General features: G+C 37.2%; 1 protein-coding gene across 1 annotated transcript in view; it reads left to right on the top strand.

Moving 5' to 3' along the window:
• GPC5 (glypican 5) overlaps window positions 1-22,296 on the top strand; it is a 727,404-nt gene extending 705,108 nt beyond the window's left edge. The window contains exons 8-9 of the mRNA XM_074168139.1: window positions 21,379-21,512; window positions 22,231-22,296. Of these exons, the coding sequence (XP_074024240.1) occupies window positions 21,379-21,512; window positions 22,231-22,296 (200 nt within the window). The remainder of the gene's footprint in view (window positions 1-21,378; window positions 21,513-22,230) is intronic.
• The last annotated feature ends 571 nt before the right edge of the window (window positions 22,297-22,867 follow it).

Below are 22,867 nucleotides of genomic sequence, written 5' to 3'. Positions count from 1 at the left end.
TCAGCATTGTCAATTCATAAATAATTACATAAATGTTACATATAAATAAAAGTTTTCCTAAAAGTAACTTTTCAGCTTTTATTGGCACCTAACAGAAATATTGTAGTCAGGAAATCATCTTGTTTAGATTTCAATACAAGACAAAAAGCAATCAGTCTCTAAATAAATAAATAAATAAATACCAGCTGTTAATACTTCTTGCACATCAGCTAGTCATTGCTGCGTAAACCAAAAATAAATTTTGGCAGGAAACTATGAAATCTATTTAATACATAAAAGTTTTTTAAAAACTTACTTGAAAAAAAAAAAGTTTTCACTAAGCTGTATTTTGGCAGCTTCACTGCAAGTCTGTTTGTCTAGAGAGCTGATAAGAATTCTTCAAGTGTCATGTTTGCTCTAGGTTTAGATCTTGATGTTAATCTCATTCTGTAGATGAAGGGGTCATTTTACAAAAAAGAAAGTCTTTACAAATAACACCAAAATATTTCTGCTGTAAAGTTTCCATCAGCAGTATTTGTCTTACAATTTGGCATGAAAGGAGAACTTGGCTCAAGTTTCATCAGGTAATGTGAGAAATTCATTATCCCTAATAGATTTAAATTACTCAGATTTAATAGAATGGAGAGTTGTACATTACATTATGGTACTTCTTAATTACAGTGAATCCACAATGAAAGGTATTAGTTTTAACATTACTTTCGTTTACTAAAAATTATTACCAAAACAAAAAATACTCCAAGAAAACTGTCCATCTCTTTATATTTTATGATCTTACATCTATTTTTTTTAAAATGAACTATTTCTCTTAGTAATTTGTTGGTGTCTGTTAAGAACTGGAACAGAACACTACTTCCGTAACACTGAAATATAGTAACATATGTATGGAGATGTCTCAGGCTGAGACCTATAACAACACTGTGCACATATTGTTATCTGTATTAGAAGAACATAAATCAGAATATATCTTATAACATTTTGCAGTACAGTATTTTTAAAGTTGAGAGGAACTATTCTGCACCTCTCTCTGCCCCTCTACTCTGCGCTCGTGAGACCCCACCTGGAGTACTGTGTCCAGCTCTGGAGTCCTCAACACAGGAAGAACATGGACCTGTTGGAACGGGTCTAGCGTAGGGCCACGAAGATGATCAGTGGGATGGAGCACCTCCCCTATGAGGAGAGAGCTGAAGTTGTTCAGCCTGGAGAAGGGAAGGCTCCAGGGAGACCTCATAGCAGCCTTCTAATATCTGAAGGGAGACTACATGGCAAATTTACAATTTTGCTCAGGGAAGCAATGACAGTGCATGTCACCAGAGAGTAATTAGATATTTCTTTTAAGAGCAAGCTTTGCTAAAATATCATCATTTTCACACTTAATGCTTGGAGGAAAACAGAATATCACTGACCTTCTAAATCCAGTCTTGTCATCACTGGTAGACACAAAGTGGATATAACAAATCTTATGGTAGACTTACTGGCACATGCTCTGCTTTCCTTGACTTTCTGTAGGTGCAGAGTGACCACTGGGCTAGTTTTTTTTTGGTTTTTAGTCTCTTGAATGTTATGCAAAAATGTTGAAGGCAGTATGTCTGTAAATGCCTGTACCATTTCTCTATAGTGTTGTAGGGGGTAGCCATAATTAAACCAAGTGATATGAACATAAGCAAACAAGGTAATAATGCAAATCTTGCAACTTTTCAACATATACCATCCTTAATATTAATCTTGACTTTATATAAACATGCTTAACTTGACAATTGTAGGCTTTTTTTGCTTGCTTTTTTTTTTTTTAAAATTAGGAAGATGGTTCCTTCTTTCTCTTACAAAATACATGGAAATATGTCTGGGAATTCTTAAGTAATTGCGTATTTAGAATAATGAAACTCCTTAAGCCAAATGATCACTTTCAGTTGCAATTCAATTTCAGCCAAATATTTCAGAAAACCTGAGCCAGATTGTAAATCACACCGTTATGCTGAGACCATAGTATAATGGAAAAAATGGGAAAAATATTTAAAAAAAAATAAATCACATAGCTTCTGTTATACAAGCTGAAAGTTTGGTCTAGGAGATGCAGATTTGGGTAGATGTTTTTTTTTGCCTCATACTCACTCCACAGGGCAAAAAAGCTGAGCACAGCCTAGCTGTAGTTTTAATACTGTTATTGAACATTTAGACCATGAACTATTTTAAAATACTTCTTTAAAAAATAGATATAGAACAGTTACACAATAGGCATGGAGGATGGCTACTCACATTTAATCATCTGTTTCTCAGGTTCTTAGCACCAATAAAAAACCTGCAGAAATCACCTACGCTCCCAGAAGTACAATATCTTTCTGGGGAAAGTATTTGCACAGAGGAACACTTTGAAAAATGTCATCTGAATACAAAGCATTGGGAAGAGATTAGGTCCAGAATTTCTAGTGGCTAAGTTGTGCTTGGGGACTTGGACACGGCAGTGCTGAATGCAGTGCTTCAGATAAGTGTCTGTCAGCATTCAGCTAGTAAAGGCCTATTTTAAGGAATTTATCTCTTTAAAACTTATGAATTAATTTTGACACAAAAGTGCTCCTGACATAAATGGTGTCTCATTATAGGAATTATTTTAATTTATTTTTAATTTTGCAGTGCTTTGAAAGATGATTGTCATTTGCAAATCATAAAACTTCAACAAAATATGTCAAAGCAAGTAAACATCAGTATTTTATGGTAAACATTGAGTATTTGAAATGTCTGCATTGATTTCAATTTAAAGAAACCCAACAAAACTCACAACTGTTTCAAAGTACTCTAAGAATTAAAAATCAACCCTATGAGCTCAAGACAAGCTCATCAGGTCAGGCTATTCTGTTTGTGAGCACTTATATCTGATTTCATATAATTAGAGGGTTTTCAGTTGGAGAGATAATGTGGAAGTCTGGCTAATAAGTATTAATTCCAGTTCAAGAGGATTTCAATCTGCACATAGATCTGCAGCCAAACGGATTCCATTTTGGTCATTTAGCCTGATGTTGTGCATAATGCAGGCCACTGAATCTCACCAGCTTCACACTGTATTAATATATTCACACATATTCTAGAGATGTCATCTAAAAATATGCTTGGGAATGTATAATTATTTAGGTCTGTGTGTCTTCATTTTCCTGTTTACAATTTCTTTTCATGCCAGAAAAAAATTTGAATGAGATTGACTAACTGTCCCTAACATGCTATTTCGAGTATTACAGTTCAAGCGTAAAACAATAGGCACTTTTAAATACCACAGTCTTCTTCCAAAAAGTCAAAATAGAATGCATCTGTAATGCTTTTATCTTGAATTTTCTATGCACCAGATTTTAAAAAATCTATTTTACTGATGCATTTTAAAAGAATGCTAAGGTTGCAATTCACTGAATATAGAAGTGAAAGAATTTTTTTTCTGACATTCACAATTAAATCAGTCCTTAAAGGCCCAATTTTTTAACAACGCTTAATCATACTTCCTTAGGACTTTGATTGATATAAGGTATAAAATGCATTAGTTATCCACTGCCTATATTTATAAATCAGACCACCTGTGTGTAGAAAACTGATGTATCATCTCCTTTATTTATGCTTTCATGGTCCATATGCAGGGAAAGACACTAAAAATAGTTTGCATCTGGAGGGTCGATCACTGTGACAATAAAAGGATTAAACAGCAAGATATCTCTCTGCTTTCAGTAAAGCCTAGAGATACAGAGGATCTATTTTGTTCTTTATGTGTACATCATTCAATGTTTTCAAGCATTATGAGCGTCACACCTTTCTTTTTTTGCCCTTGAATAGTGACTATATTATTACTAAATTTGTCACAGATAATGTTTTAGAGGAAGCAAAAACCATCACTAAGAATGCAGAAAACTTATACAACTTGCTTAAAATAGCCAGTTTCCCAGATAGGATTTTTTTTTTTCCAAAAAAAATCTTTTTAAAGCCATTTAGTATATAATTCTTTTCTATCATATTGTTAAGAACTTTTTTTGATAAACCAAAAATTGTAACAGTGATGTAATTTTTGATTATTGTGAAAATAATTGTGAGATTTTTTTGTTTTCTTTTGCTTACAACAACTTTCTGCTTGATGGTAGCGTATATAAAACAATGTTTGTAGAAGCCTACATAGTCTTGGCTGATCTCAGTTCCTTATATTTAAATATGAAATTCAAGGTTTAGATTGAACAAAGGAATAGATTCCTATGGAAAAGACTGGGATTAATCAAGCAAAAAGCATCATATTATTTTCATCTGCCTTTAATCTCCACCAAAGAAATATTATACTGTAAATCAGATCTAGACTGAGTAGTTTAGAGACGGACTTGCAGAACAGAAAGACTACAGCATTGGATGACAGGATCAAGTGGCAGGTGCACATTTCAGTGACAATATCAGCATACATTTGGCTAAATTGCCAGGCTATTGAAATAATCTTTTGTTATACACAAATCTGAGGAATTTCAGTGGGTTTGCTCAAATGGATTAGCATCATAGGATTGTGTTCTCCTGCCGATTTGGTGGAATCAGCAAATCAGTGTAAGACTCTAAAAGGCAGACGGTCCTGTCCAGGTCCCTGGCAGAGGAGTTGGCTGCATTCACTTGTTACATTCCTGCACTGAGGTCTTCTTCAGACACAATCCTCTCCGCTAGCTAACAGTGTTTGCTTTTTTCCTACACACTCAGTCTATACAGTAGGGAACAAAGCCACACAGAAAGTGCTCCACTCCATTCCCATAGAGGAAACAAAAAGGGTTTTGACACCATTTTCCACAGCATTCTCCTGGAGAAAGGGGCTGCTCGTGGCTTGGATGGGTGTACACATGGCTGGGTAAAAAACTGGCTGGATGGCTGGGCCCAAAGAATTGTGGTGAGCTAAATCCAGTTGGCGGCTGGTCACAACTGGATTTAGTCAGTCACCCCAGGACTCAGTAGTGGGGTCAGTTCTGTTTAATACCTTTAGCAATGATCTGGATGAGGGGATCGAGTGCACCTTCAGTAAGTTTGCAGATGACACCAAGTTGAGCAGTAACGTTGATCTGCTTGAGGGTAGGAAGGCTCTACAGAGGGATCTGGACAGGCTAAGGCCAATGAGGGTAGTTATGAAGTTCAACAAGGCCATGTGCCGGGTCCCACACTTGGGTCATAACAACCCCATGCAGCACTAAGTCTTGGGGAAGAGTGGCTGGAAAGCTGCCCAGTGGAAAAAGACCTAAAGGTCTTCCTCGACAGCCAGCTGAATACAAGCCAGCAATGTGCCTGCCCAGGTGGCCAAGAAGGCCAACAGCATCCTGGCCTGTATCAGAAACAGTATGGCCAGCAGGACTAGGGAAGTGATTGTCCCCCTGTACTTGGCACTAGTGAGGTCATACATCAAATACGGTGGTTCAGTTTTGGGCCCCTCACTACAGCAAAGACATTGAGGTGCTGGAGCGTAACCAGAGAAGGGCAGCAAAGCTGGCGAGGAGTTTAGAGCACAAGTCTTATAAGGAGCAGCTGAGGGAACTGTGTTTGTTTAGCCTGGAGAAAAGGAGGCTGGGGGGAGACCTTATCACTCTCCACAACTACCTGCAACTACCTGAAAGGAGGTGGTAGCAAGGTAAGGGTTGGTCTCTTCTCCCAAGTCACAGGCAACAGGACAAGAGGAAACTGCCTCGAGTTGTGCCAAGGGAGGTTTAGATTGGATATGAGGAAAAATATCTTCACCAAAGGGTTTTCAAGCATTGGAACAGGCTGCCCAGGGAAGTGGTTGAGTCACCATCCCTGGAGGTGTTTAAAACATATGTAGATGTAGTGCTGAGGGACATGGTTTAGTGGCAACTTGGCAGTCCTAGGTTAGTTTGGACCTGATGATCTTAAAGGCCTTTTCCGACCAAAATGGTTCTGTGATTCTATGAAAAGAGCTATGCATCCCTGAAATTGCTAGCATAGTTTATATATGCAATGGATAATTTAAAACTAAAAATAAAAAACCTGGCCATCCACCAAAGAGAAAGGCCTTGACTAGTCCCTTTTCCTGTTTCATAGCTGTATAGCTGTATAGTCCCTTACAGCCACCTGCTGTAAGGCTGACACCTAGAACAGTGAAAGAGGATGCTTGGGCTTCACTTCCTCAGGAGAACATGCACCAGAGACATTTTGGGGCAAAGAAGAGGGGAGAGAGATCCACTGACAAATTCTTAGGAAGAGTTCATAGAAAATAGCTTCCAGAAAAATGTCTGGAAATAGTTCTTAGTTTCCCTCCTCCTATCCCCAGACTTTTCTGGAAAAAGACATTGACTCACTGCATATTGGCAGCAGACAAGTATCGCAAAGGCCCCTTTTTCTTTGAGAGGACTGTGTTCCTCAGAATCCTCTGTTAAATGTTGGCTAGGAATATAGATGCAGTCCAGGAACAGCTGGAGGCAGGGTCTCTCCTTCACATATATTTGAAGAATTAAAACAAGAATGTAAGTCCTTCATAATGTCTGACTACTGTATTGCTGTCCTCAGATGCTTTCTCATTATCCTCCTAGTATCTTCATCTGGAGGACAAAGTTCACAGCAATATATATAGACGAGTGGACCACAGTCATTCACAGGCAGATTGTATTCTTGAAAAATGGGCTGGAGATAATCCCCAGAGAGTGCCATAGCAGCTGCTGGCACGTCCCCCAAATGTCAGCAGGGACATCCTGGGGCTGGCTCTAAAAACTTGCCTGTCTCTTGTAAAGCCTGTAGCTGGTACTGCAGCAGAAGAGGGCTGAGATGGGTGCACACAACAGGAGGAATGAAGGGAGTCATGTTCTGTCTGAGGGACACGGTATGCAGCATTCGTCCAAACTGTGCGCTTGTACCATACTCAGAGGAACAAGTGGAACAAGAACCTTTCGCAACTTCAGACATCCTTCCGGAAAGTGGATGTGGTCTTGGGGTGCTGCCTGGGGGCTGGGGGTTCTGGGAAATTTACACAATTAAGGACTATTTTCAGACAGTTGCTGTAGAAATATACCCATGTCCCCTATTCTAAGCCTTAATGGTCCTAACCAGCATCACCTGTGGCTTCCACCCATGCTTTCTTGGTCATGGACCCAAGAGCCCCATTTCAGCTCAGTTCAGTGCACCTAGGCCTTCCCTGAGTTAACCAGTGGGCATAATTATTTCCAGTCCTGTCTCCTGGATGGCCTCAGACCAATGTGGAAGGAAACCTCTTCTCCAGTCCTGTCTCTGTCCCCATTTCCTGCTGTTGTCCCTGACTCACCTTCCTGGATGGACCTGGGTCAAATTCAACACCTCACATTGCCTGGGGATCACTGGACAGTCAACAGAAACTGTTACTGTCACCAATCAGGGCTGTTCAGATGCTGCAGGACTGAACCTCACCAGCAAAAGCATGGCCTGTGCTAGGGTCACCCTCAGTGCACAGATAGACATAGCAGCAACACCTGGTAGAATTCATCTTGGCTCTCAAGCTTCTGTAACCCTGCTCCCAAACTCACAGATGTGTTTCTTGACAGCTTTCTTAGCAAAGTGAGGAGACACCATCTTGATTTGGTGTCCAGGGGGCTGTTAGAGTTTGATACTCTTCTGCTACACACATTGAGTAGCTCTGCTGTGCCCTAATTCCCTGCTGACTGTAGAAACTACTGGAGCATGACCAGAGTGTACTGAACATATCCTGAGATGGTCTGGAGGAGGAGCATGACATAATATGACTCATTCGTAAGCCTGTAGGAAAGAAAGGGCACACAGGAGGAGGGCACACCACAAAGGAGAAAAGAAATGTCATGACTACTACTTAAGCTTACATGACATTCCCAGACTTATAGTTTTATTGACTTATTAGAAACGCAGAGTCTGTCTTTTCAGCAGTTTAGTTCATCTGCTTAATCTGCTGAGCTATTTTTGGAGAATTTCCTTTGTCGTTTAACTTACATTAGCTTTTGAATGCATTCATTCATTCTGCTCCAATTCAAAATAAACCCAACTTGAATATAGTTCCCAAGATCAAATATTTTTAAGTATACAAGAAGTTATTTTAACATTTAGTGCATAAGAGAAAATCTAAGTAAATAATCTGCTTTTTCTTAAGATGTAGGCTTTTTTCACTGTATAGTGAACTTTTTTTTTTTTTTACTTTGTGATCCAGCCACTCTAGTCCTTCACCCTACACACATGCTAATTTCCTTCAGAGCTCTCATTTGGATTTCCTCAGAAGGGAAAGGCCTAATTGTCCTGAGAAGATAGCTTGCTTCAGGACTGACTGTATTGCTAGAAATAGATACAATTTTCACCAAGTTATGCTTTCTCCATCCTGAAAAATCAGACCTATGCCAATGACTTCATAGCTTCTAATTTCTTCATAAAATCACAAATCCCTGGTGTCAGGCTGAAAAACAAACCCCTCATTATTCAGCTGGCATTTTCTGGAAGAGGACTATTTGAAAACAAAAACAGTTTCAGGGCCCCAAGAGCTATCATATGCTTCAAACTGTCCCATATTCATGCTCTACTCCCCTGGAAGGATTCCCCTCTCTACTAATCCCGAGTTACGCTCAAGAAGAAGATTTATGCTTAAAGGACAGTGAGTGGGAAGGATAAGAACTTGGTAGCTTAAAATGAAAAGAAAGCTCAGAGAATCATTCCACAGTGTATCCCCTCAGTTCCTGTGACTCACCCATGCGTGAAAAGCTCGTGTCTTTAACATTTTTACATGCCTCTTCACTGGCAATGGTACAGCTCAACCTACCATGTCCCACTGGGAGTAGTTCTAAAGACAAAATTAGTGCCTCCCAACCAAAAGAAAAGCACAAACTTACGGTGTCTTTAACTTACAGGTCTACACAGAGTTACTTTAAATAGAGGTCACCTTTCACTCTTCTTTTCTCTTTGCTTTTCAATCCTCATTCTTTGTTTACTCAGTTCTTTCTCTCTTGGATCAATATCTTCAGGCTAAAACCCTAAACTGTGGAAGTTCAGCTGTTTCTCATCCATTTGTACTCTTGTTCTCTTTGAAGAGCTTCATTGTGACTAAAAACCTGTTTTGAAAATATATCTAAATTATCAAATTAACCGGACATAGCAGTTCCGTTTCTTTATGCTTAATTTAATTAAGTAGATGTGCCTTCCCGTTCAGTTAGAAGTAAGGAACAGATACAGTTTATGTATTTTTAAGAAGAAACTCTTGAAACCGTATAGGTTTTCTTTTTATTTTGGCTTCCCTCATATCCACACTCCCAATCTGGAAAACAAAGATATCATCTTTTTTCATCAATCTTTCTTTTCCTTTTTTTTCCACGTAATCTTGAGACTTGTTATTACATTACTCACTTTTTTTTTTGCTACAAGCCTGCAGACTGATATCTTGCTTTTGTTAGAAACTACTTTCCCTGAGTCAGTCAGACCAGAGCCAATCAAGTCAATGGTCAGTCTTATTAGGCTGTGGGAGCATGAAGGGGAAAGCAGGGGTTTTTTTTCTGTTCAGGGACAGATGCTTGGGACCCAAAAAGAAATAGCACTATTTGTGTACTGATGAATGGGAACCGTATATTTGTGTGAAACCTGTCTAGTGATATGAATTCTGTAAAGCCAGCTTTCCTAGGGTGAGGTAAAACTGCTATAGGTACCAGGTTTAGCCTTTGAATTGCCTGATGGTTATCTCCAAACTTAAAGAATACACTTATTTTGATGTTTAAGTCTCCATTTTCAGTGACTTCATATCAAAGATCTTGTACTTGTGGGATGCACTGAGACATAAGACTTCCTATGACATTTCGTAACACTAAACACAATGAGGGATGGAGGTCAATATGCATCAGCAAGCACCAGAGAATTTAACACAGACATTCATCTAGTCTGAAAGAAATTGAAATACTATGCCAGAAAGGACTGCCTCTGAAATGAAAATCAGAGAGCAAAAGTTTCTATGAAAAACTGTATTTTTTAAAACCTCATAATCTGATTAGAAAATGCATTTCGAAGAAGACACCAGGAACTAGATTCTTTTTAGCTATATGCTTTTGATACGTTTTCAACATAATAGCTCAACTTAAACTTAAGGAACCAAAAGCTTTCCCAGATAGGAAGAGAAATCAGCAACCAAAGAGAATCTCTGTTGCATTCTTATTTGTAAGGAGAAAAACTGTGCTTTTGTTTACAGTGAAGGAATGGAAACAAGGATGTCTACCTTTTTAAAGCTCCACGCTTCCTTTGTCAAGTAATCCAGTCTTTGATGTGGTTCAGGTCAGATATCAACAGTGGATTATATGTTTTTCTCTGTCTGTTTCTGGGTGCTTTACAATGTTATGGTTAGCTGACAGCTTAAGTCCTTTCCCAGATTATAACAGCAGGATCCTTCTTCCTCTTGCCAGCACTTATCTGATCCCACTGTGGGGTGGTTCTAAAAGCAAGCTCAAGCTGTAGTAAAACTAACTCTGCAAGAAAAATCACAGATTTGATGGCTCGCCTCTGGGAACAGGTTCACCACGGGGCTCTTGCATGTGCCAGTACATGGCACCGGGTGGGTTTATAGCCCCCACCTGGCAGACATGATGAGGAAGTAACTGCAAGCAGACCTGCTTAATCAGTCTTTAATCAACTTAAATTGTGGGAATATGTCATTAAATATGCCTTACAGTTAAAATTAAGAAGGGCAGTTTAACGTATCAGTGTTTTGGGGAATTAAGCTAATCTACAGGCTATGTTTCTTTTAACAGAAGTGGAATGACTGGAATTCTAGGTGGACTGACCTGAAAAAATTGGCCAAGTTACTTCATCATCTTAACAATGGAAATTATTTAGTTCAGATTTATCTTCTGTAAAAGACTGATTTAATACCTTCATTTTAAAAACAGCATCCAGACAAATAGAAAATAATGAACTCTACAGTAAAATTGGGCCGTAAATCTTGGGAATCTGAACGATTTTTTAAAAAATTGAAAAATTTCCTTAGTGGGCCTAATTGGTAACACTCCGCTTCAACCCAAGTACACACATTACGTTCAAGAGTTTCAATTCTAATTCACTTCTCTCTTCTAGATGCTAATTTTGCATAAACCAAAATTGTTGATTATAAACCTCCTACAGCAAATTGAAAAAAAAAAAAAGATTAAAAAATAATCACGTGGGTAAATTGTTTCAAAGGACAGTAATTTATATGGGACATCTGTCTCATAGGAAGGAAATTAGTACTGATCTGATGAAAATTCAAAGAATTAAGAATTTGCTTACTTTTACCAGGTCTGATTTATGAGACTAGCCCTATTATAATTTTATATTGATTAGGAAGCCTTTGCATAGGTTGACGATAAAGGTTAAAAGTTCCCACATAGTGAAAAGGATTGAAAAGATGGGTTTCTTCATTTAAAGCAGACATTATTGACAACACTGATTCCAGCACCCTAGAGCATTAAAGTTATAATGAGCACAGATTTGGAAGCTATTGCATGAGAAAACAATAAGAATCTATTTAATGAAGGCTACTGTGGTTCTCTCTACCTCAGATGAAAAATACAGTTATGTTTTAGTCTCTGTATGCAAAATAAACCCAAGTCTCTTAGACTTCTAATACTTTGCTATATGCTAAAACTGACCTGCAAGTAAAAAAGTATACATTAACCATGTTAACAAATACTGTTATCGCTTTCTGATTCTTAAGAATAGGAAATAAATGGAAATGTTTTGTTTTGTGACACCATTTGTTTGTGTTACATTGACTCATAAAACCTTTGTTTTCTAAATGGAAATACTGAGTTCATTAATATATAATGTGAAACAAATGCCACTGTCAACTTTGAAAGAAAACTTTCAAATACTAGACTAGAGACTTAATGTCTGCTACTCTTGTAGTTAAAATGACTTGCCAGACTTATGTTAAGACCATTGGTTACACTCTATTTCTCATATATACAGATTTCATAAAATATGTGCAGTTAAACATGATATGTTGGATTCATTTCCTAATATATGGTTAACCATGCAGAATTTTCTTAGGTAATGCCATTAGGCAGACTTCATAATTGCTTTCTAACAAATAACAGTAATACTACTCCTTTGTTTGTAGGTGAGATTACTTGCATCTTGATATTCCCTGTGCATTTATAATTGCTATTTGTGTTGATTTTTGTATTATTACAATTATCGTTAGAATATATAAAGTCAAAAAGGAGGACTTCAGATCAAATTATTTCCTCCAAATGAGTACCAATTACCTATTCCAGAAACTTTCTTCATAACAGTATCTATGTTTAGTGCATAGACAGAGAGCAAAAGCTGAAAACAGCTCAGTACACTGTGTTTCAAAGAGTTCTTACCTACATCATGCTACAGCTTATTACAGTATAAGGACAGTGACATAATTTTGCCTGGGGAAACTGGTAAAAGCTCTGTCACTTAAGATTAGAGTGGATAAAGCACACAAAAGTTACTCTGAAAGATAAAGAAATCTAATGATGGCTTGATTATTACCACACTTCACCTACAGACACAAAAATCCCAGTCATTGATGAGCTCCCTTTGTGGAGGCAAGCTAAACGTAAATTTTCAGTTGGTTTGGCTCCTAAGTGAGCATCATCTCCCTGTTCCACATTGTCTTGTGGCATATAGATCAGGTTCATTTTTTTTGGTACTCCTACTCGAAGTCCTATCTGGGATCTCATACAGGTTTGCTAAGTGACTTTTCTTAGGAGCAGCCATGAAAACCCACATAATTGCATTTCAATGAAAAAAATGACTGGCCAATTACAGAGGTGATACTCATGAGGAAGTTAAGAATTTGCTGCTAGAATTTATATCACAGTACAGAACCTTCCAAACATACTTAGCAAGTCTCCAAATTTCAGTGATTTCCCTAGCTATGTCCATGCTGTCAAGTAACATGCTTGTGAGTTGTCTCCTGGTTTCAGGTCCCGTTGTCCACATTGCATAAGTGTTAGTTCACTCCATGGCTCAGCGTTAAGGAAAACCATCTCTGTCCCTCCAAAACAAACCCCAAGTTCTGTGGATAATTCATTCCAAGGACTGCTTCCAAAAGACAACACAAACCAGACGGCTGAAGTCTTAGATTTCTCTGCTCTACAAAGTCCCTCAACAGCAGGTTTTTTATTTTCAAAACACTTTCCCATGCCTGGATATCATATCCCAGAGCCTGTAATGTGCTGCTTCAGTATCATGTTATAAAAACACCACCTGGTGGGTTGCAGCACAGCCCTCATGTTTTTTTTCAGGCACTCCGAACTCAAAACAAGCAAACAATCTGATAACTGGGTCTTTGCGCCAGCAAGACCACTGTGTGTAGCTTAAAAGAGATTCAGGGCATTGTACTGTGTACTGGCAATTTGTTTAGCAGTTTCTTCTAGGTATTGCTGTCTCTGAGTACGGTAGACATAAGACACTCAACACCACTTTGCCTGAAAGATCTCCTTCTGGGATGTGTATTTAGGTATGTAAATATAGCTCCAGTGACTCTTTCTGTACTTTAGCAGGAAACACTTCCATGAAGTAGTGGCTTCTCAGAGATGTTTGCACACATTGGACATTCACTATTTTCATGGCAATATGGCAGCCCTTCATCCTGCACTTCAACACCAGATGCTGAAGCCAAAAATGTTTAAAGGCAGGGATTTACATATAAGTGAAAATATAAGACTGTAGGTGAAACAAATATGAACTCAATACCCCACTTTTTTTTCTTTTTTTTTTTTTAAAGTTTTCCTAGCTAGAATTTCTAAAATGTAACACGTTTGCCAGAGCTACATGAGCTACATGATTTGGTATTTAGATTTGGTTTTCCACCAAAGATATAAAAAATAATGACAGGGAACATGTCAGAAAATATTCACTGGTCACTCAGTGGTGAACCTGTTATGAGAGTAAGCGTAGGATTCATCTGTCCAAATTCAGACTAAATATCTATATCTGAGTACCCCGTCTCCTTCTTCTGCGTTTACTTATTTCTTTACATTCACTATAATGGGAGATGCAGTAACTTTGATGCAGGGCAGGATTCAGTTGGCTAAACAGAAATGTCTCTAGGATGTCCAAGAGATCCTTAAAGACTTTTATAAGAATCAGGCCTCTTTTGGATGGGCAGCTGTATGCCAACTGCGACACTCCCCCTCTCCTGCATCTAAAATGTCTGTAGATGACTGTGTTTAACCAAGTGAACCCTAGTTGTACATATAGACTGTACAGATATGAAAAACTAAGTGGAATTAGTCACACCTTACGTATCATTTGTTATTATCTTTTTAAGCTCACCACTTCAGCATCAGCATCATGCTACTTTACGGTGCATTCGGGATGGTGCTCTCACTTAAGTTTATCATTTCTGACACAAACTGACCCATACAACCAGTATAGCAAAGCAGATTAAATTCTGCTCTGCCAAAATATGAGCTCATCTGTGATTTTAAAAAAGCTGCAGTGAATTGTTTTTAATGGATGTATTTTAAGGACTTTGCAGTTAAAAATGATCTCATACAACTGAGAAGGTGTAAGCACAGTTTCAGTTTGTTGTTTTTTTATTTTGGCTTTTCATTGCATTTGGTTTGGTTTCTTCTTGCATAAGGCAAAGTGGTTGTAGGAAAAGTAGCAAGAATTTATAAGAATTATGAGAATCATTCACTCTACTTTACAGGGATAGTAAATATGTATCCCTATGCTCCAAGGCACACGTTAATCATTGAATTCCAGAAGTTAGGGGTCCCAATGGACTGATTATTTAACTTTTTCTCTATATCTTATTGCTTTTCCCACCTCAAAAACATCAGGCAATGGTCACAGGCAGGCTCAAATAATGAAACAGAGACATTACTGTTTTGACAATATCTATTCATCTTGATTTTGAACCCCCTTTTCTCTTTCATCTTACCTTTATTGACAAGCTATTAGAATTCACAGTCAGATACAATATTTTATTGCACCCAAATTAAGATTGTAGACCTCACAGAAAGACCCAAGGGGATATCAAAGCCATTTTACAACACACAATTTTAGTACCAATGAAGCCTCTTTTCTGTGCTAATTCATTAATCTCATTGATTGGAAGCAGTTACATGTTTATGTAACAATAGATTCCATAATGCAAAAGCCTTCATTCATTCTAAATGAATAATGTTGACTTTTCTGTTCTTTCCTCACGAACCTTGTAGCAAACAGAGTTTCACTGAAAGACAGTAAGTTTGAAGTATTAAAAAGTTCAGCTGAGTAAACCGATTTGTAACTCAGTTATGGCAAACCGACGTGCAATGGTAGATAATTTATTTTTCTTTAAAATTAAAGCCTAAAAATCCCCACAGCTTCGTTGGAAAAAAGCTTGAAAATTTTGACATTTCTTTAGCCTCTGTGGATCAACTGTTAATTTCTCCTTCATTAAATGAAAGTTAAACAAAATAAAACAGAGAGACATTTTTTCTGTAGGTTGACTCCTGAAAATTCTCAGCAGAGATACCTCTTATATCACTGTTCACATCTTCAAAAGTGATATAGTCAAAGAATGGTAAAGCAGTGTAGGTTCCTTCCCTCTGCACTACTTGCTAGTGAAATCCAGTGGGGCTTTTTTGTTTGCTTGTTTGTTCATGAGTAGTGCTGAATTGTGAAACATTTAATATTTAGAGAATCAGAGAATGACAGAATTGTTGAGATTAGAAGGACCTTAGGAAGAATTACTTTACTGAGAGAGTGGTCAGGCACTGGAACGGCCTGCCCAGGGAGGTGGTGGAGTCGCCATCCCTGGAGGTATTTAAGAAATGTGTAGACATGGCACTTCAGGGCATGCTCTAGTGCCCGAGATTGTTGGTTTGTGTCTGTTTGTGGGTGGGGTGTGGTGTGGTTGTGGGTGTTTGGTTTGGTTTGGTTTTGGTGTTTGGTGTTATGGGATTTTTTGGGTGTGGGGGTTTTTTTGTTTGTTTTTTGTTTTGTTTTGTTTTTGTTTGGGTTTTTTGTTTGTTTGTTTTGTTTTGTTTGTTTGTTTGTTTTGTTGGTTGGACTCGGTGATCTCAAAGGTCCCATCCAACCAAAAATATTCTGTGATTCTGTGATTCTGTGACCTCTGAGATCATCCATTCCAATCCCCTCCTCTTTTCCATTTCACTAACTGAGCAATGGAGAGAGCAAAAGTTGCACTACATCATTTCCTGAAGACAGTGAATACATGCACTGCTGTATGTGTACTATAAGACATATGTTCAAGCATAATATAGCATATGCTTTCCTTTTAGGGACATCCCTTAGCTTTTTCAAGTATAAATGGAATCATAAAAAAATGAAAATAGCCTCAAGAAATTACCCCTTTGCCAGGTACCCTTCATAACATAAATCTTCTCAGACATCTTTTTCTCACCTCATTGAGACTTCATTGCCAACATCCCACAAACTTCACATGGAAGAGCCTTTGAATAATAGTAGAGGTTGTCCATTGTTTCTACTCTTCTTTCTAAGCACTTGACAGTTATAAGTATTTTGTGATGCTTTTAAGATTAATGGCTTAAACACGTTAGCAGGAGAATGTTCTGACCTATATTGAATATTTTTTTCTCATATATAACTACTGTTCAGTAAAGGAATCTATATATTATTTAAAGTAGGAAATGCAAGTTTTCACAGCAACTGCTACATATAAACTGAAGCATGTCTGAGGTATTTAAACACAGCTCTGTGATCTAATTAGTATAATTGTGTTTTGAAACATTTTCATGATATTATGTAGTTAGTAATAAAGCCTAGCAAAAAATCAGTGAAAGACAGGGAGGAGATATCCATTAGAGGCTTTAAAAGTTCCAAATGGCAAAAGATTGTCCAATCAAAAAAAAAGTTTGGTAACCGTCATTTTTATTTATGGAATAACAATGCAAAGTAAATACTTTTTTTTTCTCATCTTCTCTGCTGTTAAAAAAAATTAATGCATTTTTTAAAAAAGTTTAACTGCACAAAGTGGTTATTGAGACCTCATTATTGTGAATTGCAGGTATAAAATTAGTCTTATGTCTTCCTCCATATTACAAAAGTATGTTGATATTAGTCAGTGCTGATGTTTACTTGACACAGTAAAGAGATTGTCCTAGCTCGTTAGCTGCAAATTCCTGAACCCATTGCTCTGATATTGCTGTCCCTTCATTCCTCTTAATCATTATACTTTTTTTTGCCTTTGCCTACAAATTCTTCAGTTTACTTTATCAGTTACACCCAAAATATTATTGCTCCCTACTGACATCTATAAATTCATTACCAAAAATGACTACATGTCATCCTTTTCCAGGTACCTCATTATTCTAAATTACATTTCCAGCTTCATATTTAAACATTTATCTACAGCACATCAGGTTTCTGGTCTATTCATTTGACCCATATATATTTCTTTAACCTCTCATACAGCTTCCTCATGATCTTTCTTATGAATTTGGGGACAGAAGTTCAATTAGTTATCAATGATTGTCTTCACAGATCATGTATTATAAAATCTTGAAATTTAGCTTACGTATAACAATTGAAATAATTATTTTCCCTTCAAAAAAGAATTTTGCATACAACTTCACAGGATTGTCATCTTGTAAAAACCACTTTCCACATTTTTTTCCTACCTGAAACACTGTCCCATCCTGACTCAAATTCTTCTTCATATTTGGGGCTCATAGAAAATGCTTCTGCCATAAAAGCTGTATTTTGAATCTTCCAGAACATGATAAGAATGATGCACAGAGAGAAATCCAATTCATCCTCTTCTCTAAACCTTTGATAGGGTTTGTATCCAACAGGATTCCCACTGCAGCTCATTTGGCAGCTTTATTTTCCCTTAAAGAGCCATGTAAGTTCTGATATGTGTTACTCAATAGATAGAAGATAATACAGCAAGATGTTTCATGTTAGACTACAATTACAGAAAAACTTTCTCATTTGGTTTCAACCTAGGCTATTATTAGAGGATGTTCTGTTTAAAACATTTAAAATGCTCAAAGTCACAACATGGCCCTTGGTAGGCAAGCACCTTCTGCTCAAAAATCATAGCCCATTTTTGTAATATTTTGTCAATCTTGGTAGAAAAGCTCTATGTCAAATTAAAATCTTCCATGACTTCAGATCTGACTATTCAAATCAAGGTTAAAGGCTCTTGCTGAATACTGGAAGGAAATTGTATTGTTGCTATAGCTATTCTGGAGAACATAGCAGGTCAGCTCTCAAGGCTATCAGAAGAATTACCTCTCATAAGCTTTAAATACCTTTAGAAGATGTTAAAGACCATTAGAAATACTCTGCAGCTGTTACACTATAATGAGATGCTGTAATATCTATCACAATGTTTGGTGAAATTTTTCTACTGATTAATTTTTTCTGAACCAGAGCAGGACAGCTCTTGAAATTGCAGCCACTGAGTTTCACAGGTACTGCTGGGGACAGGTATGTGATACGTGGCAGCATTGCTTTATCCAGGTTCATGCAAATGTTATATTTGGATTTAAATTCCCAAGACATTTATCTTCTGCTCTGCTGTAGTTTTAGCTTTTCTTCAGAAAAAACTCTGAATCTCAACTGAAATATCTGAATTTTACAATTTTCCAGTCAAAATATTAGATCCAGTATGATTTTGATATTAAACTAGAAATGTATATTTGGGAAACTTAAATGTCTCTTCTATAACATAATTTCATCTTCTAGTATGTAAGGAAACTAAAATCAAACAAGTTTGCTTTTGGGTTTAGTCTCTTCTGCCATAAATGTTTGAATAGTTCTCATTGTAAGTTTGCTGTGAACTACGAAAGTTAATTTCATTTAGAGGAAAGGTTCACTTCCATTACTGATTATGATATATGAAGGGTGGCACATATGTTTAAATCCTGATGCATAACAGGCAACAGAGCCTACTTATTTTAATAGAAAATATAGCCTAGGTGTAGGAATTAAATATATCAATATATAAATATATATATAATACTTATATATTTATAGCTAAGAAAACCCAAACTCACAGTTCTGTTAAAATAGACTATTTTTTAGGAGTGGTCTTCTGTTCAGTGATTTTTTTTTTTTTTCACAGGAGCATGTCTAAGTACAGTTTTTGAACTTCTCATTTCAATAAAGTCAAAGCTGTGGTATAGACCTATGGGGTTGACTGAACAGGTGAAAAGCTTGCTTTATGATTACACTGCAATCCTAACAGCATATGGATGTAACATCAGAGATTATATTCAATACTTTATGGCATTTTTATTGATCAAAGGAAAATGCAGTGGTAGGTTTGGACATTTTTTTAGAACACACTTTTCTTGGGAACTTCCAAAGTCTGCAGCATTTATTTAAGACTGGAGAGAAAAGAAAAGGAAACACTGGGATAACGTTTCCCATAAAATTAAATCTATTCTCTGCCTATTTTCCATAATATCATCAAACCTGAGTGTCCCCTCAGTAACTGATATCTAGTTACATTGCCTTCAGATTCAGATCACATACTTTATCTGAAGCCAGTTATTTCTTTAACTGTAAGATCTAAGAATATTTTTCTTTTTATTATATTTATCTTTTATAATAAGTGATATCCTGGATATTTAAGATAAGGCTACATCTTTTACTACTGTGATAGTGTATCTGTAAATACACTGCTTCATTATACCTATAGCACTTGGTGAACTGCTTTGTTGCATAGATAAAAATTTAATTTTTCATTCTCTGCTGAAATTAGTCTTTTTTAATATGGAAAATCCTCACTAATGCTCCGGTGAAATGACTCAAACCATTATTTCTGTCGTTCCTCTACTTCCAAAACTTCCCCAAGAAAAACACATTGACATACCCTGTTTGATGATCTACCAAACATCCATTCAGTGAAGTGTTGAGTGACTGATCTTTTTCTAGGCAGGTTACTGAATGTGTATGATAAGGAGACCTCCTTCTCAACCTCTATTGTCACTCTTCCTCTTTGTATGTCCACTTACATTGTACTCATAGAGCTAATTTTCATAAATTCCGGGCAAGAGCACCAGATTGATAAATCCACACAAAATAGCAGTATATTCTGCTAAGTACAGCAGCAAAGAAGACAAATTCATTCTAGCAGATTTTTCAGACAACATGATTGACTATAGCTGACTCTTCTCTTAATGCATTTTTTCAAAGCTACAGGAAGGAGATTTGAGTACATACAGCAAGTTCACAAAGAGCAGCTTTCAAGCTGCTTTTAGAGAAAAGAGCATTTTTAACACAAGCACCAAGAAAGTTGTTCCTTTAAAAATGGGGGTTCTCTGTAGCTTCCATTAAACCAGCTTAACAAAGAGAGTAACACCATGACTAAAATGTTTATATTTTATCACAGTCCCTTTGAATAACAATAAAGAAATTATCACTAGTTTATTCATCGTTCCTAATGATACGGAAAGAAGTACTTAAAAAAATGAATAATAATGCAGAAGCTCAGACTGTAAAATCAATATGTCAGCTCAGTAGAGCTGAGCTGCTTTCTCATGCTGCTGTTCCAACAGTAGAGCTTACCTTCTGAATTATATATGTATTGACCTAATTACATAAATATTGACTTTGCTTTATATGAAGCCTTTTTCAGTCTCAGTGTAATTACAATGTCAATATTTGTTGCATGTAATAACACTGAATTTAGACTTGTTAATTTTGATTGATAGTGGCATGCTACAAGTTATTATATGGGCTAAGACAGTCTAGAAGTATTCATAGCAAATACAAGCAGCTGACAACGCTACCAAATCTGAATGTGTCTCCAGGACCTTCTGTTTCTGATTGTTTAACCGGCACAGGAAATATAATGGGTGATCACATCCCTGTTTCATACAAACCACTGTTTTGAGATGGAGAAATATTTATTCTGGTCTAAAAAAGTACCAATAGTCAGCCGGGAAGTCAGTAAAAGGGTTCCTGTTTAAAGTTAGCTTTATACTTTCGCTTTACAGTGTTGTAAAGTCTGTTTAAATTGTGCCAAAATTGAGGTTTTATACAGCAACAAGTATACTTTGCTGCATACCTTCCATCAGGAGTACGTTATTTTGGAATAATATTGGGACTCAGACACAAGCAATTTCACATTAAATTATTTCCCTTTTCCTTCAAATCCAAGCAGTGGACTTTTAGGTGCTACGGGGACTTGCAAAACTGTTCCCTTCAGTCTGCAAATGTTTGTTGAGCTATATTTTTACAAGAACAACTTTGTTCAGAGCTGGCAGACCTCTGACCAACTTTCAGCGATGAATAGCCATATAGTATAGTGGGTGTTTCTAGATGCAATTATAAAGGATTTTGAATTTGGCAGTAACATGAGAATTAGAAACCAAACTGTGACAGTCTGTGTGCTGAGGATATTTAAATTAGTTCTAGCTATAATGTTGCCAGTAGTGACAAGGCATGCATCATACTATATTTTCTTATTTGTCTCAGCAGGGATGCCAGACAAGACGAACCTCAGTGACGTAAAGCAAATCCATCAAACCGAGGATGGCAGCACTTTAGACGCAACTGGAGCAGGATGTACAACAGTGGCTGATTATATGACATTTATGCTGATTACTTTGGTAACACTATTTCTCAGTCTTTGGTAACTGTTTAGCTCTGGCTTGATATATGTGTCTCGTTGTCATCTGTTTATCCCCACTCACAAGCCCAGAATACGGGATCTGGTGGATACAGCTATATTTATGATAGTTTGTGCAATATCAGTCTCTTTCTGATCTTAGGCCTGAATATTAACAAAGTTGTTTTTGTAATATTTTTCCTGTGTTTTTTTTTTTTTTTTTAACACCTGTATAGTCATGCAAAATCATGTGGTTTTTTATAATATTTTATGTTAAAAATAAATTGACTAGATACCACAGAATCACCAAGTCCTGGAAAAGGGCCACGGAGATGATCTAGACCAATCCTGTGCAGAGCAGAGTCAGACAGAGCAAGCTGCCCAAGGCCAAGTCCAGTCAGTATTTGAATGTCTCCAATGATGGAGACTCTACAGCTTCTTTGGGCAACATGTTCCAGTGATTGAATAAACATAGAAAAAAATTTTTTTCTTACGTTTAAATGTTATCTATTGTATTTCAGTTTGTGCCCATTGCCTGTTGTCCTGTCACTGGGCACCACTGAGAAGAGTTTGGCTCCATCTTCTTTATTCCCCTTATCACGTATTTATACACATTGATAAGATCCCCCCTGCATCTTCTGATCTCCAGCTGAACAGTCTCAGCACTCTCAGCCTCTCCTATGTACGTGCCCCTTAAAAATCTTCATGACCCTTTACAGAACTCCATCCAGTATGTCCATGTCTCTCTTGTCCTTAGGAGCCCAGACCTGGACACAGCACTGTAGATATGGTCTCACCAGTGCTGAGCAGAGGGGGAGGATCACCTCCTTTGATGTGCTGGCAATGTTTTTCCTAATTCAGCCCAAGAAGCTGTTGGTTGTCTTTGCTGCCAGGGCATATTTTTGGCTTGTGTTCAACTTGGTGTCCATCAGGGTCTCCCAGGTCCTTCTCTGCAAAACTGCTTTCCAGCTAGTTGGCACCAGCATTTACTGGTGCATGAGATTATTCCTCCCCAGATGCAGGATTTGGCATTTCCCTTTCTTAAATATCATGAGGTTCTTATCAAGCAATTTCTTCAGCCTGTCAGGGTCCCTCTGAATGGCAGAACAACTGTCTAGTGTATCATCAGCCACTCCTCCCATTTTTGTATCCTCTGTGAGAACTTGCTGAGAGTGCATTCTGTGACATCATCCAGGTAATTAATGAAGAAGTCAAACAGTTCACAACCCTACATACAAATGATAGCAATTGATGAAACAGTTGCTCAGCACTTTATGAGTTTTTTTATTTAAAGTCCTGCCTTCTGAGTTGTGATCCCTATAAAACAGAAAATTTTGAATTTTCCCTTCTCTCTTT

The sequence above is a fragment of the Numenius arquata genome, chromosome 1 (assembly GCF_964106895.1).
Source record: "Numenius arquata chromosome 1, bNumArq3.hap1.1, whole genome shotgun sequence".
In the NCBI taxonomy this organism is placed as follows: domain Eukaryota; kingdom Metazoa; phylum Chordata; class Aves; order Charadriiformes; family Scolopacidae; genus Numenius; species Numenius arquata.
Note: the sequence above shows the minus strand (reverse complement) of the source record. Positions and strands in the feature narration are given on the sequence as shown.